The 18,416-nt window shown below is 32.7% G+C and overlaps 1 protein-coding gene across 5 annotated transcripts in view; it reads right to left on the minus strand.

Annotated features, from left to right (window-relative positions):
* RUNDC3B (RUN domain containing 3B) overlaps window positions 1–18,416 on the minus strand; it is a gene marked incomplete at both ends in the record, with an annotated part of 100,841 nt that overhangs the window by 41,630 nt on the left and 40,795 nt on the right. For 4 of the 5 annotated variants that reach the window (XM_084230826.1, XM_084230825.1, XM_084230822.1 and 1 more), the window contains 2 exons: window positions 1,834–1,923; window positions 13,726–13,811. In XM_084230826.1, coding sequence (XP_084086952.1) covers window positions 1,834–1,923; window positions 13,726–13,811 — 176 coding nt within the window. The remainder of the gene's footprint in view (window positions 1–1,833; window positions 1,924–13,725; window positions 13,812–18,416) is intronic. The other variant, XM_084230823.1, reaches the window with a different exon arrangement.

Consider the following 18,416-nt stretch of genomic DNA (forward strand, 5'->3'; position numbering starts at 1 on the left):
GGCTATAATCAAAGTGGAAACACTTTATATGAGTTTTCCTTTATTTACTGAAACATTACTCGTGTAATTAGTTTATGTTTTCAGCTAATTATACAGTTTCAATGTGTTATATCAACAGTACACATTCTTAACTTAGAGTTTTGCTTTTTTTTAACCTAAAAAAAGAAATTCTGTAGAATTGTCTAATTCTTTAGACAAAGTCAGCAACATGCTATGTAAAAGTAAATACAATTATGGAAATAAAAGACAGCCTTTATATTGCATCTATCATCGTCATCTTAAACCTGATTAAGCTAGTAAACCTCACACTACATCATTAAATTTTAAATAGAGGAAAATTATACTTATCAAGTAAAAAATACTTTGAAAAGGCAGTAGTTTGCTAGAAAAAGGTAATCTTGGTGAAAATGGGCATTACTTTTAATTCAAGACTTAAAGCAGGTTTTCATTCAAGTGTTATACTTACTATGTTAATATACTTAAATATTTAAGTGATGTAGCATACTTAATACATTTAAACATTGAAGTGATGTTCTATAAAAATGCATTTCCTTCATTCTTATGTTTGAGTTCTTGTTATGGTCAGGGGTTTTTTTTTATTATAATGTGAATTTTTTAAAAAAAATTTTTTTAAAGATTTATTTATTTATTTATACAAGCACTGGGTACAGTCAGAAGCTCAGGAGGGTGAGAGAATTCACCAGAGCCAAAGCGGGGAGCAGAGCAGGCAGAAGGACCTAAGTACACTGCTGAGGGGAGCAGTGGGCGGCAGGAGAGGTCTGCGCGCCATGTGGGACCCTCCTCCGGTGGCTGGGAAGCAGCTGGGGATCGAACAGGCGCTGCAGAGACCACGGGGAGCTTCGCAACCCAGCACTCAACCACTACACCACCGGGGAGGCCCTATAATGTGAAATTTTTTTTTTTTTTTTTATAGAGGCATGCTTTATTTATTTGTTTGCTGGTTTGTTTGTTTGTTTTGTTTATACATGCACTGGGTACAGTCAGAAGCGCGGGAGGGTGAGAGAATTCACCAGAGCCAGAGCGGGGAGCAGAGCAGGCAGAAGGACCGAAGTACACTGCTGAGGGGAGCAGCGGGCGGCAGGAGAGGTCTGCGCGCCATGCGGGACCCTCCTCCAGTGGCCGGGGAGCAGCTGGGGATCGAACCGGCCGCGGGCAGCTTCGCAACCCAGCGCTCAACCGCTGCGCCACTGGGGAGGCCCTATAATGTGAAATTTTTGATCAATTAAATAAAGTCAATAAAATGTTTCCATAAATATAAAAAGAGCTCACATTGTCCATTTTTAATACTTAATCTTAGCATGAAATCAATTCATTTTGTTGATAACAAAATCAAGTATTAGCAATTTTTAATATTCTAGATACATCACACAAGTAATATACCTAACACTAGCATATCTGTCAGAAATTAATACAAGAGATAATGAAAATCTTTCTGGCTTTGAGTCTACTTTTTAGCATATTTCTTTCCATTTTAAAGCAGTAGGTGAAAAATACTAAGAGGTAAGACCAAAAACCTCCCCAACGCTATCAGAGTACAGGGTTTTTCTAGTTGGAGTAATATAGCCTAATTTTTTTTGCCCAAGCTAGAGAGCAAGCCTGTCAATTAATCCCTTTTCTAATAGCATTTAGAAACCATTTCTAATAGCATTTAGAAACCATTTAGAAAAATGATGTCATCTGAAAGGGCACAACATGTATCAAATATCAATATACAACTATGTGCTTTACTTAGACAACTGAAAGAAAACAACATAAGTATAAACTATTATGAAGTGGAATAATTTAAAATACAAATATATTTAGATTAAGTACCTGAAATCAATAGCATTGAGTCCAAGCAGCATGCCAGCAAGCATATTTGCTTCCTCACCCAAGACAATTGCTCCATCTTCATAAAATCTCCTGAAAAAAAAAAATGGGTGAATATATAAATATTAAAAATGGAGTGAAGTTTCATCTAGCAAAATCACTTAGAGCTCAAGCTAAAATAGAAAGAACAAAATTTTACTTACTTAATAAAAAAAAATACTTGGATCACCTAAGTCATTTAGACACTTAGGAAAATTTAAAAAAACTTCCATGTAAGAACAAAAAAATCATTCAAAGAATTTCCATCTATCTTAAAAAGAATCTCCAAAGTGAATCTTTGACTGGGCCTACAGTACCTAGAATTTTCCCTAATAGTGAGGCAATACAAATGTAATCAGAAAAGGTACAAATTTGGGGTCATTTATACTGGCCTGTTTTCCATACTATGTAGACTATTGTTCTCTAAAGTGAAGAAATACATTTTTTCTTTAATTTCAAGTTATTAACTCAATCATTACTAATTTATGCAAACCTTTAACAACGAAATACTAGTAGGGCTAATAGGCTACCAAGATGGCTGCATCTGAAGTATTCATCTGTTCCAATGAATTTTGGGGCCTTTAGTTTTACTAATCATTTCTTAAGCTAACCAATAGAAGTGAAATGTATGCTATATATGAAATCAATAATTCTATTTAAATGAAACTATTCTTGAAACATAGTATTGCAAACCTGATTTAATATGTCCTTACTGCAATAGGAAGAGAGAATGGAAGAGGAAGAGCTAGTTAACAAAACTGTCCACTGTATGCTAATGTTTTCATTATTAGTTCTAGTTAAGAAAAAAAGCATTTTTCCCCCAAATTACACTTCTATGTTTTACATATTTTTAAAATAACAATGTATCGTTTAAAAGAGTACCAAATTGAAATGATCTAAAAAAGATACTAACAAATAATCAAAGACTTAAGTCATTCGCTTGCACTAAGTAGCAGAAGCTGATAGGAAAAATTAATTCTTTATTTCCTTAATCAAACCAACATATCAATAATTTTGACTGAAAATCTGATTCCTATTATCAATACTTTTAAAGACTTCAAAAGATTGTAAGCTTTAGCCTCTTCATTTGATCTCAAAGAAAATTGGAGCATTAATAAAGTTTGCTTTTACAACCAAGATTACATAACAAATGAGCCAAGAGTAAAGTCTATGATGACTAATCCAATAATAGTAAAGGATACACTAAAAAAAATTCCCTTTCTTTTGTTGAAAATATTTTTTGTTCTAAAGAAAATATTTTTATGAGAAGGATCTAACCAAAACAGTGTACTGAGTTGCAAGAAAGTATTATAAATATTGCAAGTATTCAGGTGAAAAGATATAAAAAAATTTCCTTTATTTATCTTAGAATACTTTTTAAAGGAATTTTTTAAAAACGTATTTACTGTTCCCAAGTTTAATTTTTTAATAATAAAAATTTTACTGACTGTATTTTTTTTTAGTGGAGATAACACCAGTTTAAAACTGAAAAAAATCTTAATATTTGTTAAGTGCCTAGTATTTGTAGGGTACAGTATAAGGCCTTGTTAGGGGGGAGTGTGCAAATGAATCAGAGATAATTCCTTTACTCAGGGAGCTTTCAGACCATATCTTAGTCTAGATTAAGTGTGGTCAGATGTGTCATTCTTAATTGTTCTAGTCTTCCATTTTCAGGTGTAATAGGATGGGAAGAAGCTGATAAATAGAATTGTAAGAACATGAATGTGGAGTCCACCTTGAAATTTTGTCTTAAGAGATTTCCGCCTAGTAATTCCTAGAAGGAAAAATTTCGATGACATTTGTTTTCAAAAGTGCTATGAAATGTGCTTTGCAAATGAAAATAGTCTATTAACTTGGTCCCTAATTTTTCAGGTATCCCAACCAGTCACAAGTGTATAGTAGACTATCTTTAAATATGTATTTTAGAAGACAAATTTGCTATTACTGTGATCTGAAAGCCACCACTTCTTATTCAAATTAATTGTATGTTGACTAGAAAATATTAGAAACTAGAGAAGTATTTAAAATAACATCCCAGGGCCTCCCTGGTGGCGCAAGGGGTTAGCACGCAACCAATGAAGCTGTCTGCAGCCTCTGCAGCACGAGTTCAATCCCTGGCTGGCTAGGGAGCAACCCACATGGAGCAGCAGACCTCTCCTGACTCACCTGCTCCCCTCAGCAGTGTACTTTGGTCAATCTGCCTGTTCTGTTCCCCATTCTGTCTCTGGTGAATCCTCTCTCACCAGCCCCCACAAAACACATGCCTCTGGCCTGTACCCCAGCCCTTGTATGCATAAATAAATAAATCTTTTAAAAAAAAAGTCTGAAGACAATACAAACATACTTTAAAAATAAAATAACATTCCAATAAAAATAACACCTTTTCTCTTATTATATATAATTTAATGCAAATATAGTTCTCTCCTATTTAGAGCAGAAGCTAGATAAAAGTGGATACAAGAGTGATTCTAAGATAAGAAAATGACAGTGTATATAGACATTTTTGAAAAGTTTGGTGATGAAATAGAACATGTAAATGAGCAATAGTAGTGGGTAATACAGGTTCAATAGTTTTTCTTTTTAGGGGAGGAGATTACTACATATATTTCCACATGGGTAGACATGACTCAGCAGTGGGAGACTGCTGGGAAAGGTAAAGGAAAATGTAATGGAATAGAATCCAGAAGAAAGTAGCTCTGATAGAAGAGACATGCCACACTGTAAGAAAACACAAAAGATAATATGGCTAAGGTGTGCTTGGTGATAGAAATAACACCATTAATTTATAAAGTTTCAATTCTGAAAGGAGATCTTGTACTAGTAAGTCAAAATAAATATTTAGTTCTTTCTAATTAGCAATTTTAAAAGTTAGAGTACTTATTACTCTCAGGTCACATGTCTGTATGGAACACCAGGAAGATTATTCTTATATTACTATAGAAAAAATCCTGAAGTTTTTTCTGGTGTCCAGGAAAATGTGGAATTATTGCTTGTATACAAATTTAAAAACAAGAACAAATGTCTGAAACAAAATTAATAAAAGTCCTTTCATATATTTAATAGGTGTAAAATTATTTTCATAGACAAGACAAAAAGACAAAAATTGAATATCAATCACCTTTTAAGTGAACACCTTAGGTTTTATATTTTCCCCATGCAAGAAAACTCACTTCTCTTTCTTCAGTTATAAAAACCTGAATTATTTTCCCACCCAACATAAAATTTCAATAATTTAAAAAAACTTAAAACTTTATTGAGATACTATTCACATACCATACAATTCACCATTTAAAGTATAAGTCAATGGTTTTAATATATTCATAGAGATGTGCAATTGTCACAACCAATTGTAACATATCTTCATTACCCTAGAATAGGTATCAAGTATCCATTATCAATCACATCCCATTTTCCTTCAAACCTGTACATTTCCACCCTACCCACAATCACTGATATACTTTCTGTTTGTACTGATTTATTCTGAACATTTCATATAATTTGTTGTGTACACTATCTGGTCTTTCCTGACTGGCTTGACAGTATAATCTTTTCAAAGTTCATTATGTTATAACATGTATCTGTATTTCATTCCTTCCTTTCAAAAAAAAGAAAAGACTTTGTTTAGATAACAAAACACTTGAGTAGAAAAGTTTCTAGGATTCATTTCTTTTAAGAGTAATTTATTCCCACTTAAATATATAGCACTCTATATATAATGGCTATGCACAAAAACATAAAATCATCTTTGGTTTTTCAATGATAAATGAAAAATATTAAATTTCCCAATTAAATAAGGTACACAAATATTTTTACCTTACTCTTTTTTTTTGAAGAGTAAAAACAAAATAACTTATTGTAATAGAAAGGAATAAATTGATCATACTGCCAATGGAGAAGGAAGCAGTGATTTTTCCCCACCCCACTTTCATTTATCAAAACATACCAATGGACACTTGATAAAAAAAGCAATATGCTTATTATGTACATACACCAGTTGATTTGTGAATAATAAATGGATGAAAGAAAACTATACTAAAGTAATCAGGATGTAGTAAAGTCAAATTGTTATTTTTCTAACTGAGAATGTATTCTTGGTCTATAGGAATAATTCTAGAACAAAGTAGCAGGTTCCCTCCCTAATAGATAATTTCTACCTGCTGCTATAAACATCACCAGTATTGCATCGTCATTCTTCATCTGCAACTGTGTAAGAAGTGTCTGTTGTGTTGACTGACTACCCTTAAACTGGAATCTGATCTGTTTCATGCCAAACACTGTCATTCACAGTAGATTTACTAAGTGGTGTATACCTCTTAATCTTATATCTCACCACAATACCATCCAGCCCATTAACCTTCAAATTAATAAGATTGTTGGTCTTTATGAAAGGGCATACACTCATACAAACACTAGAAGGGGCAGAAGAAGAACTTTGATCCTTTCATACAACTGAGTAACATTCCACTGTCTGGAATACACACTTTATTTACTCATTCATCACTTGATTGACCACTGGGTTGCTTCCACTTTTGGCTGCCATAAATAATGCTGTTGTGAATATTTGAGAACACATATTTTGTGAACATGCTTTCAATTTACTTAGAGATTTTATCTATATCTCTGTATCTGCATCTCTATAACTAAAAGTCATGTCCCAGGCCATATGGTAATTCTGTTTAACCTTTTAAGAAATAGAAAGACTGATTTTCAAACTTGTATTATTTCACTTTCATATCATCAATGTATGAGGGTTCCAATTTTCCAGATCCTTGCCAACTTGTTATTACATGTTCTGTCACTATAGTCATCATAGTGGGTGTTCAGTGGTATCTCATTGTGTTTTGATTTGAATTTCCCTGATGTCTAATGATGTTGAGCATTTTTCATGTGTTTGCTGGTCACCTGAATATCTTCTTTGGAAAAATGTCTATTCAGATTTATTGCCATTAAAATTGTTTTTTTTAATTATTGAGTTGTAAGAGTTCCTATATATAATATACAAATATATATCCATTATATTACTATAGTGTGTGTGTGTGTGTGTGTGTGTGTGTGTGTGTGTGTGTGTGTGTACAGTAGACACCATATACAAGCTTTGCAATTTTTTTCTCCTATTTGGTGGGTCTTTTTTACTTTCTTGGTGGCATTCTTCAAAGCACTAAGTTTTTAATTTTTAACTATCCAATTTATATATTTTCTCTTGTTACTTATGTATTTAGTATCATATCTAGGGAACTACTGACTACTGTATGATCATAAAGATTTATTATCTATGCTATTTTCTAAAAGTTTTCCATTTAAATCTGACCAATTTTGAGTTAATCTTTTAAAGCTGTGAGGCAACAGTCCATAAGCACCTTTTAATAATGTTTATTTTTTCATCTTCATAGTGTAAAGCTTTCAGACAGATTCAGATACCAAGTCTTTCTTAGTTCTTGAAAGAATGTTAATTTGTCATTATTCTATCTACTTTTCTATAATTCAAAAAAGCTTTTATCAACTTGTTTTTTTCAAGCTGTGACAGTTTAGTAATTTTTGAAGTTACTTTATATTTTAATCCTCCTATTCCTACTTTAATATCAAGAAAACTAGCATTTCTTTTTTTTTTTTTTATAAATTTTATTGTTATATTCCCCATACAATTGCAGCCCCCCATTCTGAACCCAATCCCTCCCCTCCCGCCCCCGCCCCCCTAAAAGTGTCTCTGGTTCATAGTTTTTTGTTGATTTTGATTTTCACTTTCTTATAGTTATTCATTTTCCTGGTCCCTTATTTAAGTTTTCTAGATTCCTGCTATGAGTGAGACCATCCGGTATTTTTCTTTTTCTTTTTGGCTTATTTCGCTGAGCATGATCCCTTCCAGCGCCATCCATGTTGCAGCAAATTGCATGTGTTTATCTTTTTTGAATGCTGAGTAATATTCCATGGTATATATGTACCACATCTTCTTGATCCAGTCATCTATTTTTGGGCATTTGGGTTGTTTCCAAAGCTTAGCTATTGTAAACAGTGCTGCTATAAACATAGGGGTGCAGGTGTTCTTTGGAATTGATGTTTCTGTGTCCTTTGGGTAAATACCTAGGAGTGGAATTGCTGGGTCATATGGAAGCTCTATGTTTAGTAGGTCCAGAAATCTCCACACAGCTTTCCACAGTGGTTGGACCAGTTTGCACTCCCACCAACAGTGCAGAAGAGTTCCTTTTTCTCCACACCCTCGCCAACATTTGTTGTTGCTAGTTTTTTTAATATGTGCCATTCTCACTTGTGTAAAATGGTATCTCATGGTAGTTTTGATTTGCATTTCCCTGATGACAAGTGATGTTGAACATTTTTTCATATGCCTGTTGGCCATTTGCATTTCCTCTTCAGAGAAGTTTCTTTTAAGCTCTTCTGCCCATTTTTTGACTGTATTATTTTCTTTGTTGTTGTTGAGACTCATCAGCTCTTTGCAGATTTTTGTGATCAGTCCTTTATCATTAGTGTTGGGTGCAAAAATGTTCTCCCAGTGGTGGGGTTTCTCTTTGTTTTTGTTATTGTCTCTTTTGCTGTGCAAAAGCTCTTTAATTTGATATAGTCCCAGCTGTTTATCTTTGCCTTCACTATCACTGCTTTGGGTGATGTGTCTGTAAAGATGTCTTTGATGTGCAAATCACGTAGTGTTTCGCCTATATTTCCTTCTATATATTTTATGGTTTCAGGTCTTATGTCTAGTTCTTTAATCCATTTTGAGTTGATTTTTGTGTATGGTGTGAGGTGGTGGTCAAGCTTCATTCTTTTGCATGTAGCGACCCAGTTTTCCCAGCACCATTTATTGAACAAACTTTCTTTGCTCCAATGCATAGTCTTTGCTCCTTTGTCAAAGATTAGTTGACCATAAACCTGTGGTTTTATTTCTGGATTTTCTATTCGATTCCATTGGTCTGTATGTCTGTTCTTGTTCCAATACCATGCGGTTTTGATGATTATGGCTTTGTAGTATAGTTTGAAGTCTGGGAGTCTGATGCCTCCATTCCCTTCTTTTTTTTTCAGGAGAGCTTTGGCTATTCGGGGTTTTTTGTGATTCCATATGAATTTCATCAATAATTGTTCTATTTCTTTGAAGAATGACATTGAAATTTTGATTGGAATAGCATTGAATCTGTATATTGCTTTTGGAAGGATGGCCATTTTAATAATGTTTATTCTTCCAATCCATGAGCAGGGGATGTCTCTCCATTTCTTTGTGTCTTCTTCTATTTCTTTTAACAGTGTTTTATAGTTTTCTTTGTATAGGTCCTTTACCTCTTTTGTTAGATTTATTCCCAAATATTTGATTTTTTTTGTTTCAATAACAAAAGGGATGGTCTTTTTGATTTCTTCTTCTTCAGATTTATTGTTTGTGTATAGGAAGGCTACTGACTTTTGCGTGTTGATTTTGTATCCTGCCACTTTACTGAACTGATTGATGAGTTGAATTAGCTTTTCTGTGGAGTTTTTGGGGTTCTCTATGTATAATATCATATCGTCTGCAAATAGTGATAGTTTGACTTCTTCTTTTCCTATTTGGATTCCTTGGATGTCTTTCTCTTGTCTTATTGCCCTGGCTAGGACTTCCAGTATTATATTGAAAAGCAATGGTGAGAGTGGACATCCTTGTCTTGTTCCAGATCTTAATGGAATTGCTTTCAGCTTTTCACCATTGAGAATGATACTGGCTGTTGGCTTGTCATAGATGGCCTTTATGATGTTGAGGTATGTTCCTTGTATCCCAAGAATTTCAAGGGCTTTTATCATGAATGGGTGTTGCACTTTGTCGAAAGCTTTCTCAGCATCTATTGATATTATCATATGGTTTTTATATTTCTTTTTGTTGATGTGTTGGATAACGTTGATTGATTTTCGGATGTTAAACCATCCTTGTGCCCCTGGAATGAATCCAACTTGGTCGTGGTGAATTATCTTATGGATACATTGTTGGATTCTGATAGCTAAAATTTTATTGAGGATTTTTGCATCAGTGTTCATTAGGGAGATTGGCCTGTAGGAAAACTAGCATTTCTTAACACAACTTCTGTCATTATAGGCAGTATCTCTAACTTTGTTTTCCTATTAGTTAATTTAAATTCTTTAACTCAGAATACCTTTAATGTTGTTTTAAATGTTGCTTTGGCAATCTTTTGCTTACATTTTCTAATTAAATTTTTACTCTGTGGTTGGGGGAAAATTAAATCTTGAAAGCAAATTAATTCAGATTCTTCCTTACTTCTCTGTTTCTAGATCTTCCCAGTAACCTACCCAAACAATTCCCCATTTTTTCCTTTAAGCTTGGATTCCAATTTTGTCTCTGCCAAACTTCCCAACTCTAGTTATTTTCCAATAATACTTCAACTGCTAAACCATAAAATTCTTCAATGGCTTTTTTCAATTGTTCACCAAGACATCCTTTACCTTAGCATAAAGAACACATGAATTTCTCATAAACTTTGGCGCCATCACCTTGTACTTCAAGAAAAGTTATTGTATTTCTGTTCCCCACACATTCTCCACCCAATCTTATCCTTCTTTGGATTTTCACTGATCAATACTTTCAAACTTCCCCATCTTAGTTCATGTACCTTCTCCTTCTGTATTGGGATTAATACTTATATTACATGTAAGAGGATGTCTTTTAATCTTTAACTGTGAAGGGTAGAACAAGAAGAAATCACTTGATTCAGATTCTTTCAAGAGTCCTAAGGATTAGAGATAATATTTCATTGTTCTACAATCACTTATATCAGGAAGCATCCAGACATAAAGTAAGATACAACTATTCTTTCCAACAGTCTGCTAGTATTTTAAAAACCTCATTTTCCAAATATATATGTTTTGGCTAAAAGGTTGCCATCAAATCTACTTTAACATAATTAAAAAGTTTCTAGATTGATTTTGGGGAAAGTAAAAATCATATTTAATGAGGGAGAATTTCTTGTCTTTCCACAAATGTGTTTTAAATGATAATTTTTTTTAATTTTTTAAAAATTTTTAAATGATAATTTAAATGATAAGAATTCTGAAATAACTACTTCTGTCTTGGGAATCACAGAACTACTATATTCACATGCAAATATATAAACATTACGTATTTGTGAGTGTATACACCATATTATATGCTAAGCCATGTTTCTGTTTGAATAATGCTAATTCACAAATTATACAGGAATATTTTCACTTCATGTACATTTTTAGAATAGGATCATTTCCTTTTTATCAAAAAATGATATCTAACACCTATGAGCAAAAGAAAAAGCATTTCCTTTTAAATATTTAAACTACAAATTCTAAAAGTAATCTATTCAAGAATTATTTCTACCCCACCCAATCTAAACTAAAAAAAAAAACTAGCAATTTAGAGATGACTAACGCTTTAAATTCTATTTTGAAAAGACTATCATAATTATAATGCAATCTTGTCATTGCATGGGAGATGACTTCTTTGTAAACTGGTTTTGATTTTTTTACTTAGGATTTTTAGGTTTAAGGTATGAGATTCAAATAATATTTTTATTGTCAAGGTCTTAGTAGCTTCAATATATAGTATCTTTCATAATTAAACTTTAATTTATTAGTGATAATAAATGAAAGAACCACGTTTCATTTCCTAAAGTTCACTGCAAACTCAAAAAATAATGTCTAAAAGCCTGTCATCATTGTTCATCTATAGAAATATCCCAAAAGTATATTATGGTATCATGTTGCTTTAAAATAATTCAACAAATATAAATCACAATAACACAGATACTTCTTTTAGTTAAGAACTCTCTTATCCTGGCTGAATTTATAAACATGATTATTTTGTACTCACCAAATGAGAAACTTACACTTTTATTATCTAAAAACAAAGAGGCTCCTAAGTAAAGATATAATTTGTATCAGTTGATTAACTAAAAAAAAGGATGATATTTACTCAAAATCTGAAATGTCAAATACTGTATCAGGACTTGTAAATAAATATTCAAGGTAAGATAACTTTATATAGATTCCTAATTTTCTCCATCATACTGGTGTATAGTTGTCACTCTTTCCTCTCTTTCAGAAATATAGCTGAGGTAGCAATAAGTAGACCAATTTAGAATTGTAGGAAGCCGCACTGTATGAGGCATTACAGAACTTTATTGAACAAATGTTCTGTCCCTATGCTATACAATTTCATAGTCATTAGTCACACACAGTTAATGAACACCTGAAATGTGACACAGTGACTGAAAACTGAATTAGTATTTTAATCATTATCAATTTTAATTTACATAGTGGCATGTGTCTATTGTATTGAACAATACATGTCTAAAGCACTGACATTATTGAATACTTATATTTAAAAATGCTTTCGATATGGGAGAAACACAGTTTAACAAAAGCTACAAAAACTGATCAGTGGACCAGACTTTAATATAGGAGTGACTGTTGTCTAATATGAGCATTTTTTTTAAAGATTTATTTATTTATTTATAAAAGCACTGGGTACAGTCAGAAGCGAGGGAGGGTGAGAGAATTCACCAGAGCCAGAGCAGGGAGCAGAGCAGGCAGAAGTACTGAAGTACTGCGGAGGGGAGCAGCGGGCGGCAGGAGAGGTCTGCGTGCCATGTGGGACCCTCACCTGGTGGCCGGGGATCAAACTGGCGCTGCAGAGGCTGCGGGCAGCTTCGCAACCCAGCGCTCAAACGCTGAGCCACCGGGGAGGCCCTAATATGAGCATTATTTCCATCATAAAAAATTAATGAAGTCCTATTTTCCTATGGGCCAGGGTATCATCTCTTAAGTCTATTATACAACCCAAGAAAAACAACATTGGTATAGATTGCCCTAAAAAGGCAATAGAGCAATCATTAATTTTTACATAACTACAATGTAGTAATATATACATACGAATGAAATAAATAAATTATTTATTTATAGTCTTTATGAGGGAGGGAGGGAGGGAGGGAGGGAGGGAGGGAGGGAGGGAGGGAGGGAGGGAGGGAGGGAGGGAGGGAGGAAGGAAGGAAGGAAGGAAGGAAGGAAGGAAGGAAGGAAGGAAGGAAGGAAGGAAGGAAGGAAGGAAGGAAGGAAGGAAGGAAGGAAGGAAGGAAGGAAGGAAGGAAGGAAGGAAGGAAGGAAGGAAGGAAGGAAGGAAGGAAGGAAGGAAGGAAGGAAGGAAGGAAGGAAGGAAGGAAGGAAGGAAGGAAGGAAGGAAGGAAGGATTGGTTGGTTGTAGGGCCTCTCCAGTGGTATAGCGTGTTGAGCACAGCACTGGGAAGCTGTCCACAGCCTCTGCAGCACGGGTTTGATTCCCAGCCGGTCAGGGAGATTCCCACATGGTGTGGCAGACCTTTCCTGTCTAGCCCGCTGCTCGCCTCAGGAGTGTATTTTGGTCGTCTGCCTATTCTGAGCCCTGCTCTGTCTCTGGTGAATCCTGTCACCCTCCCGCGCCTCTGGCCTGTACTCCAGTTCTTGCATAAAAATAAATAAATCTTTAAAAAAAAAAGAAAGAAATGTTGTAATGTGGTAAGAAAAGGAGTACCACAGAAATTTCACAGTTAGGCTTTTCTTCAAACTGGCCAATAAAGTCTGTGGAGAGAATGAAACTTTAAGTGTTGAAAGAGAAGGAACTGGAAATAATTCAGATACGAGATTCCAGGCATAATCTCAAGCCTGAAAAGATAAACCAAGGTAGATGTATGTTTAGTTGACATATTATATTTTCCTGAGAAAATATGGGTTTTTTGAGCAGTACAAAAAAAAGGGGGGAAATAAAATAGCTGAAGATTTTGGAAATGGAATGATGCCTCATTCTATTCTTATTTTAAAATTTTAGAGGACTTTTTCACATATATATTTGAAAATAAAGGACTTTTAAACCTGGTTGTTTTGAAGTCTCTCAAGGCTGTAGAGATGTATTCAGATAAATGTTTTTCCATGAGTGCTACTCTGATCCAGGCTCTACCCTAAAAGGAAGAAAGAAAGAATCAATATGAAAAAAATTGTAAGTTAAAAATATTTTGCCCACTGTGGCATCAAAAATCATAAGCATTTCAATATGTAAAGAACAACTCATTCAAAATACACAATAAAGATTAAGAAAATATTTAAGTAGATAAAATAGGTAAATTTTAATTATATATAATCACAAATTTTGTTTCTCTGAAGGTAGAGGGTACAGAATGTCAGATTAACTTTCTATCCTCTGAAGGAACAGAACAATTACTATTGAATTTCTTGTGTTAGAGAAAACTTTTGAATCATATAATGTAATTTAAGTTGTAACTCTCTACTTCAACACCCAAAATCAACATGCTAATTAAAATTGTGTTCCCTTATAAAACATGAGGAACAGATTTCATTCTTGTTAATAAAAATCATTATACTCACATCAGTGTGTGAAACAATTTCCTACCTATTGTTCTAGATGGAAGTTTATGCAATTAATAATGAACCCGAAATTTCATTACTTGTCATGCATACAAATCATGAGTTAACCCCAGAGAATACTAAAAACTACTACTGAATATTTAAATCAGAAAAAAACGAACAACAAAAATGCCTCAAAATGAAAATTCTAGCACAAAATCACAGAAACAGAAAATATTAAATATGAATAATCAAATTTTACTTTTGAAAAAGCGTGACATCATTTCAATAGTTGGGACTAGTGAATTAACTTTTTTTAAATAATCCAAAGCATTTCTTCTGGATTCTTTGTTTAGAATAAAAAAAAATAAGAATGTAATGAAAGGCTATACTATAAGCAGTAGTAGTATTGGAAAAAAAAGGAATGATATGAGTGTAGTCAGTATGCCATCCAGTTTGCCTGCCAAGCTCAACACTCACTTTCAGCTTGCCCAGTACCTGTTAGTTCATAGGTCCTTCTTAGTAAGTTTAGGGGAACCTACAATTACCTGATTAGAACAGAAAAAGGAAGAGGCAAGTCAGTCCCTAGCCAGCAATCTCCAAATTCTCTCTTAACATTTCTTTTAAAAGATTCAGACACTAGTAGTGGGGTTTTGAATCAAAAGGCTACAATTTCATCAGTACAAAAGCAGAGAAAATTGTTCTCCAGAAAGTTAGACAAAGGAGACTGTGCTATTGCTATATAAGAAATGTGGAGAAAGCCCTGTTTCCAAATTTATTAATTTCAACCCATACAAAACTGGGCTGCACCCAGTTTCCTGTCCCTGGATGTTTGTGGAATTTTTCATTAGACTGTGATAATAAATTGTTCTAATTTTAACGGCTCTTTTCTTTCAACAAAAGAACTGATAGAACAAAAGGCAAACAGCCTTATAAAGTCTGTGTGTCCATTAAGTGGAAAGTAGCAAAGTAGGTTTAATATTTTAGATTCTATCAGCTAAATAATGACGAAGGCTGTTGAAGGCTTTTGGGGGAAATAAGTCAGTAACAGTACTCAATATTTATAAATATTGATATATATTGTTATGTATATATCAATTGATAAAACAATTGAAAAAAAAATATAACAATATATATCAATTGCATATATATAAAGAATGCAATTCACTCACTCACACACACACACACACACACAGAGATCTGTTTTAAGAACTTTATAATACCTAAAGATACTTAATCCTCCCAAGAGTTGTGGGAGTTAGGTTACACCACAGTCACTACCTTATGTATGAAGAAACAAAACAAAGAAACAACTGTAAGTCAGGAAATGCATCTTCTCAGAGCCAAACCAACCAACCTCATTGAATTAATACTCATGCATACATTTCCCTATGTTTCAGGGGGGAACTAAAATCATTTAAGAGAGTGAAAAGACAAACCACAAAGTAGACAAATCTATTTGCATTATATATCTACAAACTCTCATTCATAAGATACAAAGAGTTGGTCAAGATTTGCACAGCGCAATTCCAATTAATCACATCCTGGTTCAAATGTTTCTTCATAGAAGGCATCCCTAACTATCCAATCTTCCCTCTTCCACCATTTCTTTTTCTAACCTTTTAGTTTTATTTTCTGAGATTAAATACATATTTGTTGCATTAATGAAAAGCAATATACATAACATTTGTTTCTTGGTCATCTTTTTCACCATTGTCACTGTATCCTATGTATTTACAATTTCTGACACACTCAATATAAACACTTGTTGAATATGGATAAAAAGTAAAGAACTAAAGTAACTTAGCTACTGGGCACTGGAATTACCCATGAGAAGTGCAGAAAAGGCACAATATGAGGAAAACAGTATTTCACAAAAATTCATATGAAATTAGTATTTAATATGAATAGAGTATAAAACAATCAGAACTGGGGACAGGAAATGTCAAGTGGTGGTTAAAAGAGGAGATAAAGTTTTATGAGTCATAATAGAAAGTGGTCATTAAAGCAATCTCTTTGCAATATTACATATTATTGTGAAGTTCTAGTATTTGGGGGTCTCTTCTGAATATTCTTCTGCCTCTCAGAGTCTTCAAAAGATGTCAAAAATCATAGCTATCAACTTTATCTGTACTTTTCCATATTATGAAGTTTGATATGTTTTAGCTACATTTTTAATTATTGTCACTAAATTTAAATTTTATAAATAGCATCTTTTAAAAATAAGATATCAAGTTGATGTTTTACAAATTATTTTATTAAATTTTGACATACAATTTTCAATTTTACCAAACAAAATTTTTCCAAAAGAAAAAAATTCCTAAATAACAATGAGTGCAGGAAAAATAAACTTAGAAACTATTCTTTTAACATATTTATTATATAATAAACTTAGAATAATAAACTTAGAAATAATAAACTTAGGAATAATAAACTTAGAAACTATTCTTTTGACATATTTATTATAAAAATATGTAATTTATAAACTTATAATTATGAAATAATGAATGATGCCTTGGTCTTAAACTGTACATCCATTTGTAATCTTTATATTCAATTTACATTTCATTTTATAATTGTTTTTTCTCTTAAGTGTCAAAAATAGTAAGGAAAGCTACTATGGAAATCCAATAAAAAACCAAAAAGCTGATAAAGCTTATTATCAGCAGCTTAGACTTTTCACAATCTTAAATATATTAGAGAACCCCCAAAAAAGCTTTGATATAGGTTATATTTATCAATATTTACTATTTTATAATTTAAAACAGGAAACTTAAAAATATTAGGTTATTCCAAATAAAAATAATTAACCCATTGCATTAGTATTTTTATGGAAGCATTTTTTTCTAAACAAAAATATTAGTGAAAGTGGCTCTTTTTTACATACTTCAAATCTTTAAAATGACTTAGGGAAAAGAGAGTAATAGATCTGCTTCTGCATTTCATCTGTTACAATGTATTTTTTGATTCAAATATATGAGGAAAATGTTGTCTCACAAAGATATACCATTGGAAAAGTGAGTCTCTTAATAGCCTTTTCAGATAACTGGATAGTATGATTTTATATCAAAACTCAATAAGTGATAATTTTTTAAAATTAATTGCAACATGGAATCTATAACCACATCAATGAACTTTTCATACTACCTTACACTAAATTCATCAGTCCATATTCTATTTAAATAGATCTTTTAACCATACATGATTTTGTAATTCCATGCATCAGTCATTTGGAAAATGAGACATGCAGGTCTACCAAATGTTGACACATTTCATTAACCAGTAAAAAATGCATTTGTTAATTTTGCCACCAATGTTATCAGAAAAGTGTTTATTTCTGAAAAGATATAAAATTTAAGATGGTGAATACAAGTTTTCCAAGTTTCTAATTTTTACTGGAGAGCTTTTATTTTACTATTGACAACAAATACTGTCAGCTGTTGTCCTTGAAGTAACAGGCTTACTCTGTTCATTTTTATTTAAGCAAATGCTTAAGTCTAAAAATATATAGCTTGTAGATTTTTCTTTTTCTATTCTATTATTCTTTTATTGATGTAATATATACAACACTGTATATGATTCAAAGGTAGACTTTTCTTCAAGTAAAAAGAGTTTTGCATGGAAAAAAGTTTCATGCTCGGCTCACAACTCAAAGAACTATATGTGTATATTTCCTTGAGGCAATATTTCAATATACTGTTTTATGCATATCTTCTATTTTGTCACTCAGAATATTGAAAATATAAGTGAAAATGGGACTTTCGTTGTCTCTCTCTCTTTCTCTCTCTCTCTCTCTCTTTCTCTTTTTTTTGACTGAGTGCATGGTAGTAAAGAACTCAAATGCAGCTGGTATAGTTTGATGCCACTGCTTTAATTCATGCTAAGGCAGCAGCAGTTTTATTCACCATTGCTTCTGCTTAGTAGGACAATATCAACACAGTGCAAAAGACAAATAATATCTTGATTTTAATGAAAACAGTTTTGACATTTTGGACTCTCTGGATTCTACATAACAGATTTAGATTATTCATAAAATGTAGAAACTTTATGAAATAGGAAACACTGTATAATGCTTTCTAAAGTGACTAGCAATGTACCATCCTACTATTCATAAGGAAACAATAAAGATTTAAGAACTTTCTAAAATAACTACATGCAATTTAAAAGAAAAGGAAATAGGTCTCTGAAAGATGTTAAATTTG

The sequence above is a fragment of the Talpa europaea genome, assembly GCF_964194135.1.
Source record: "Talpa europaea genome assembly, chromosome: 3".
Taxonomy (NCBI): Eukaryota; Metazoa; Chordata; class Mammalia; order Eulipotyphla; family Talpidae; genus Talpa; species Talpa europaea.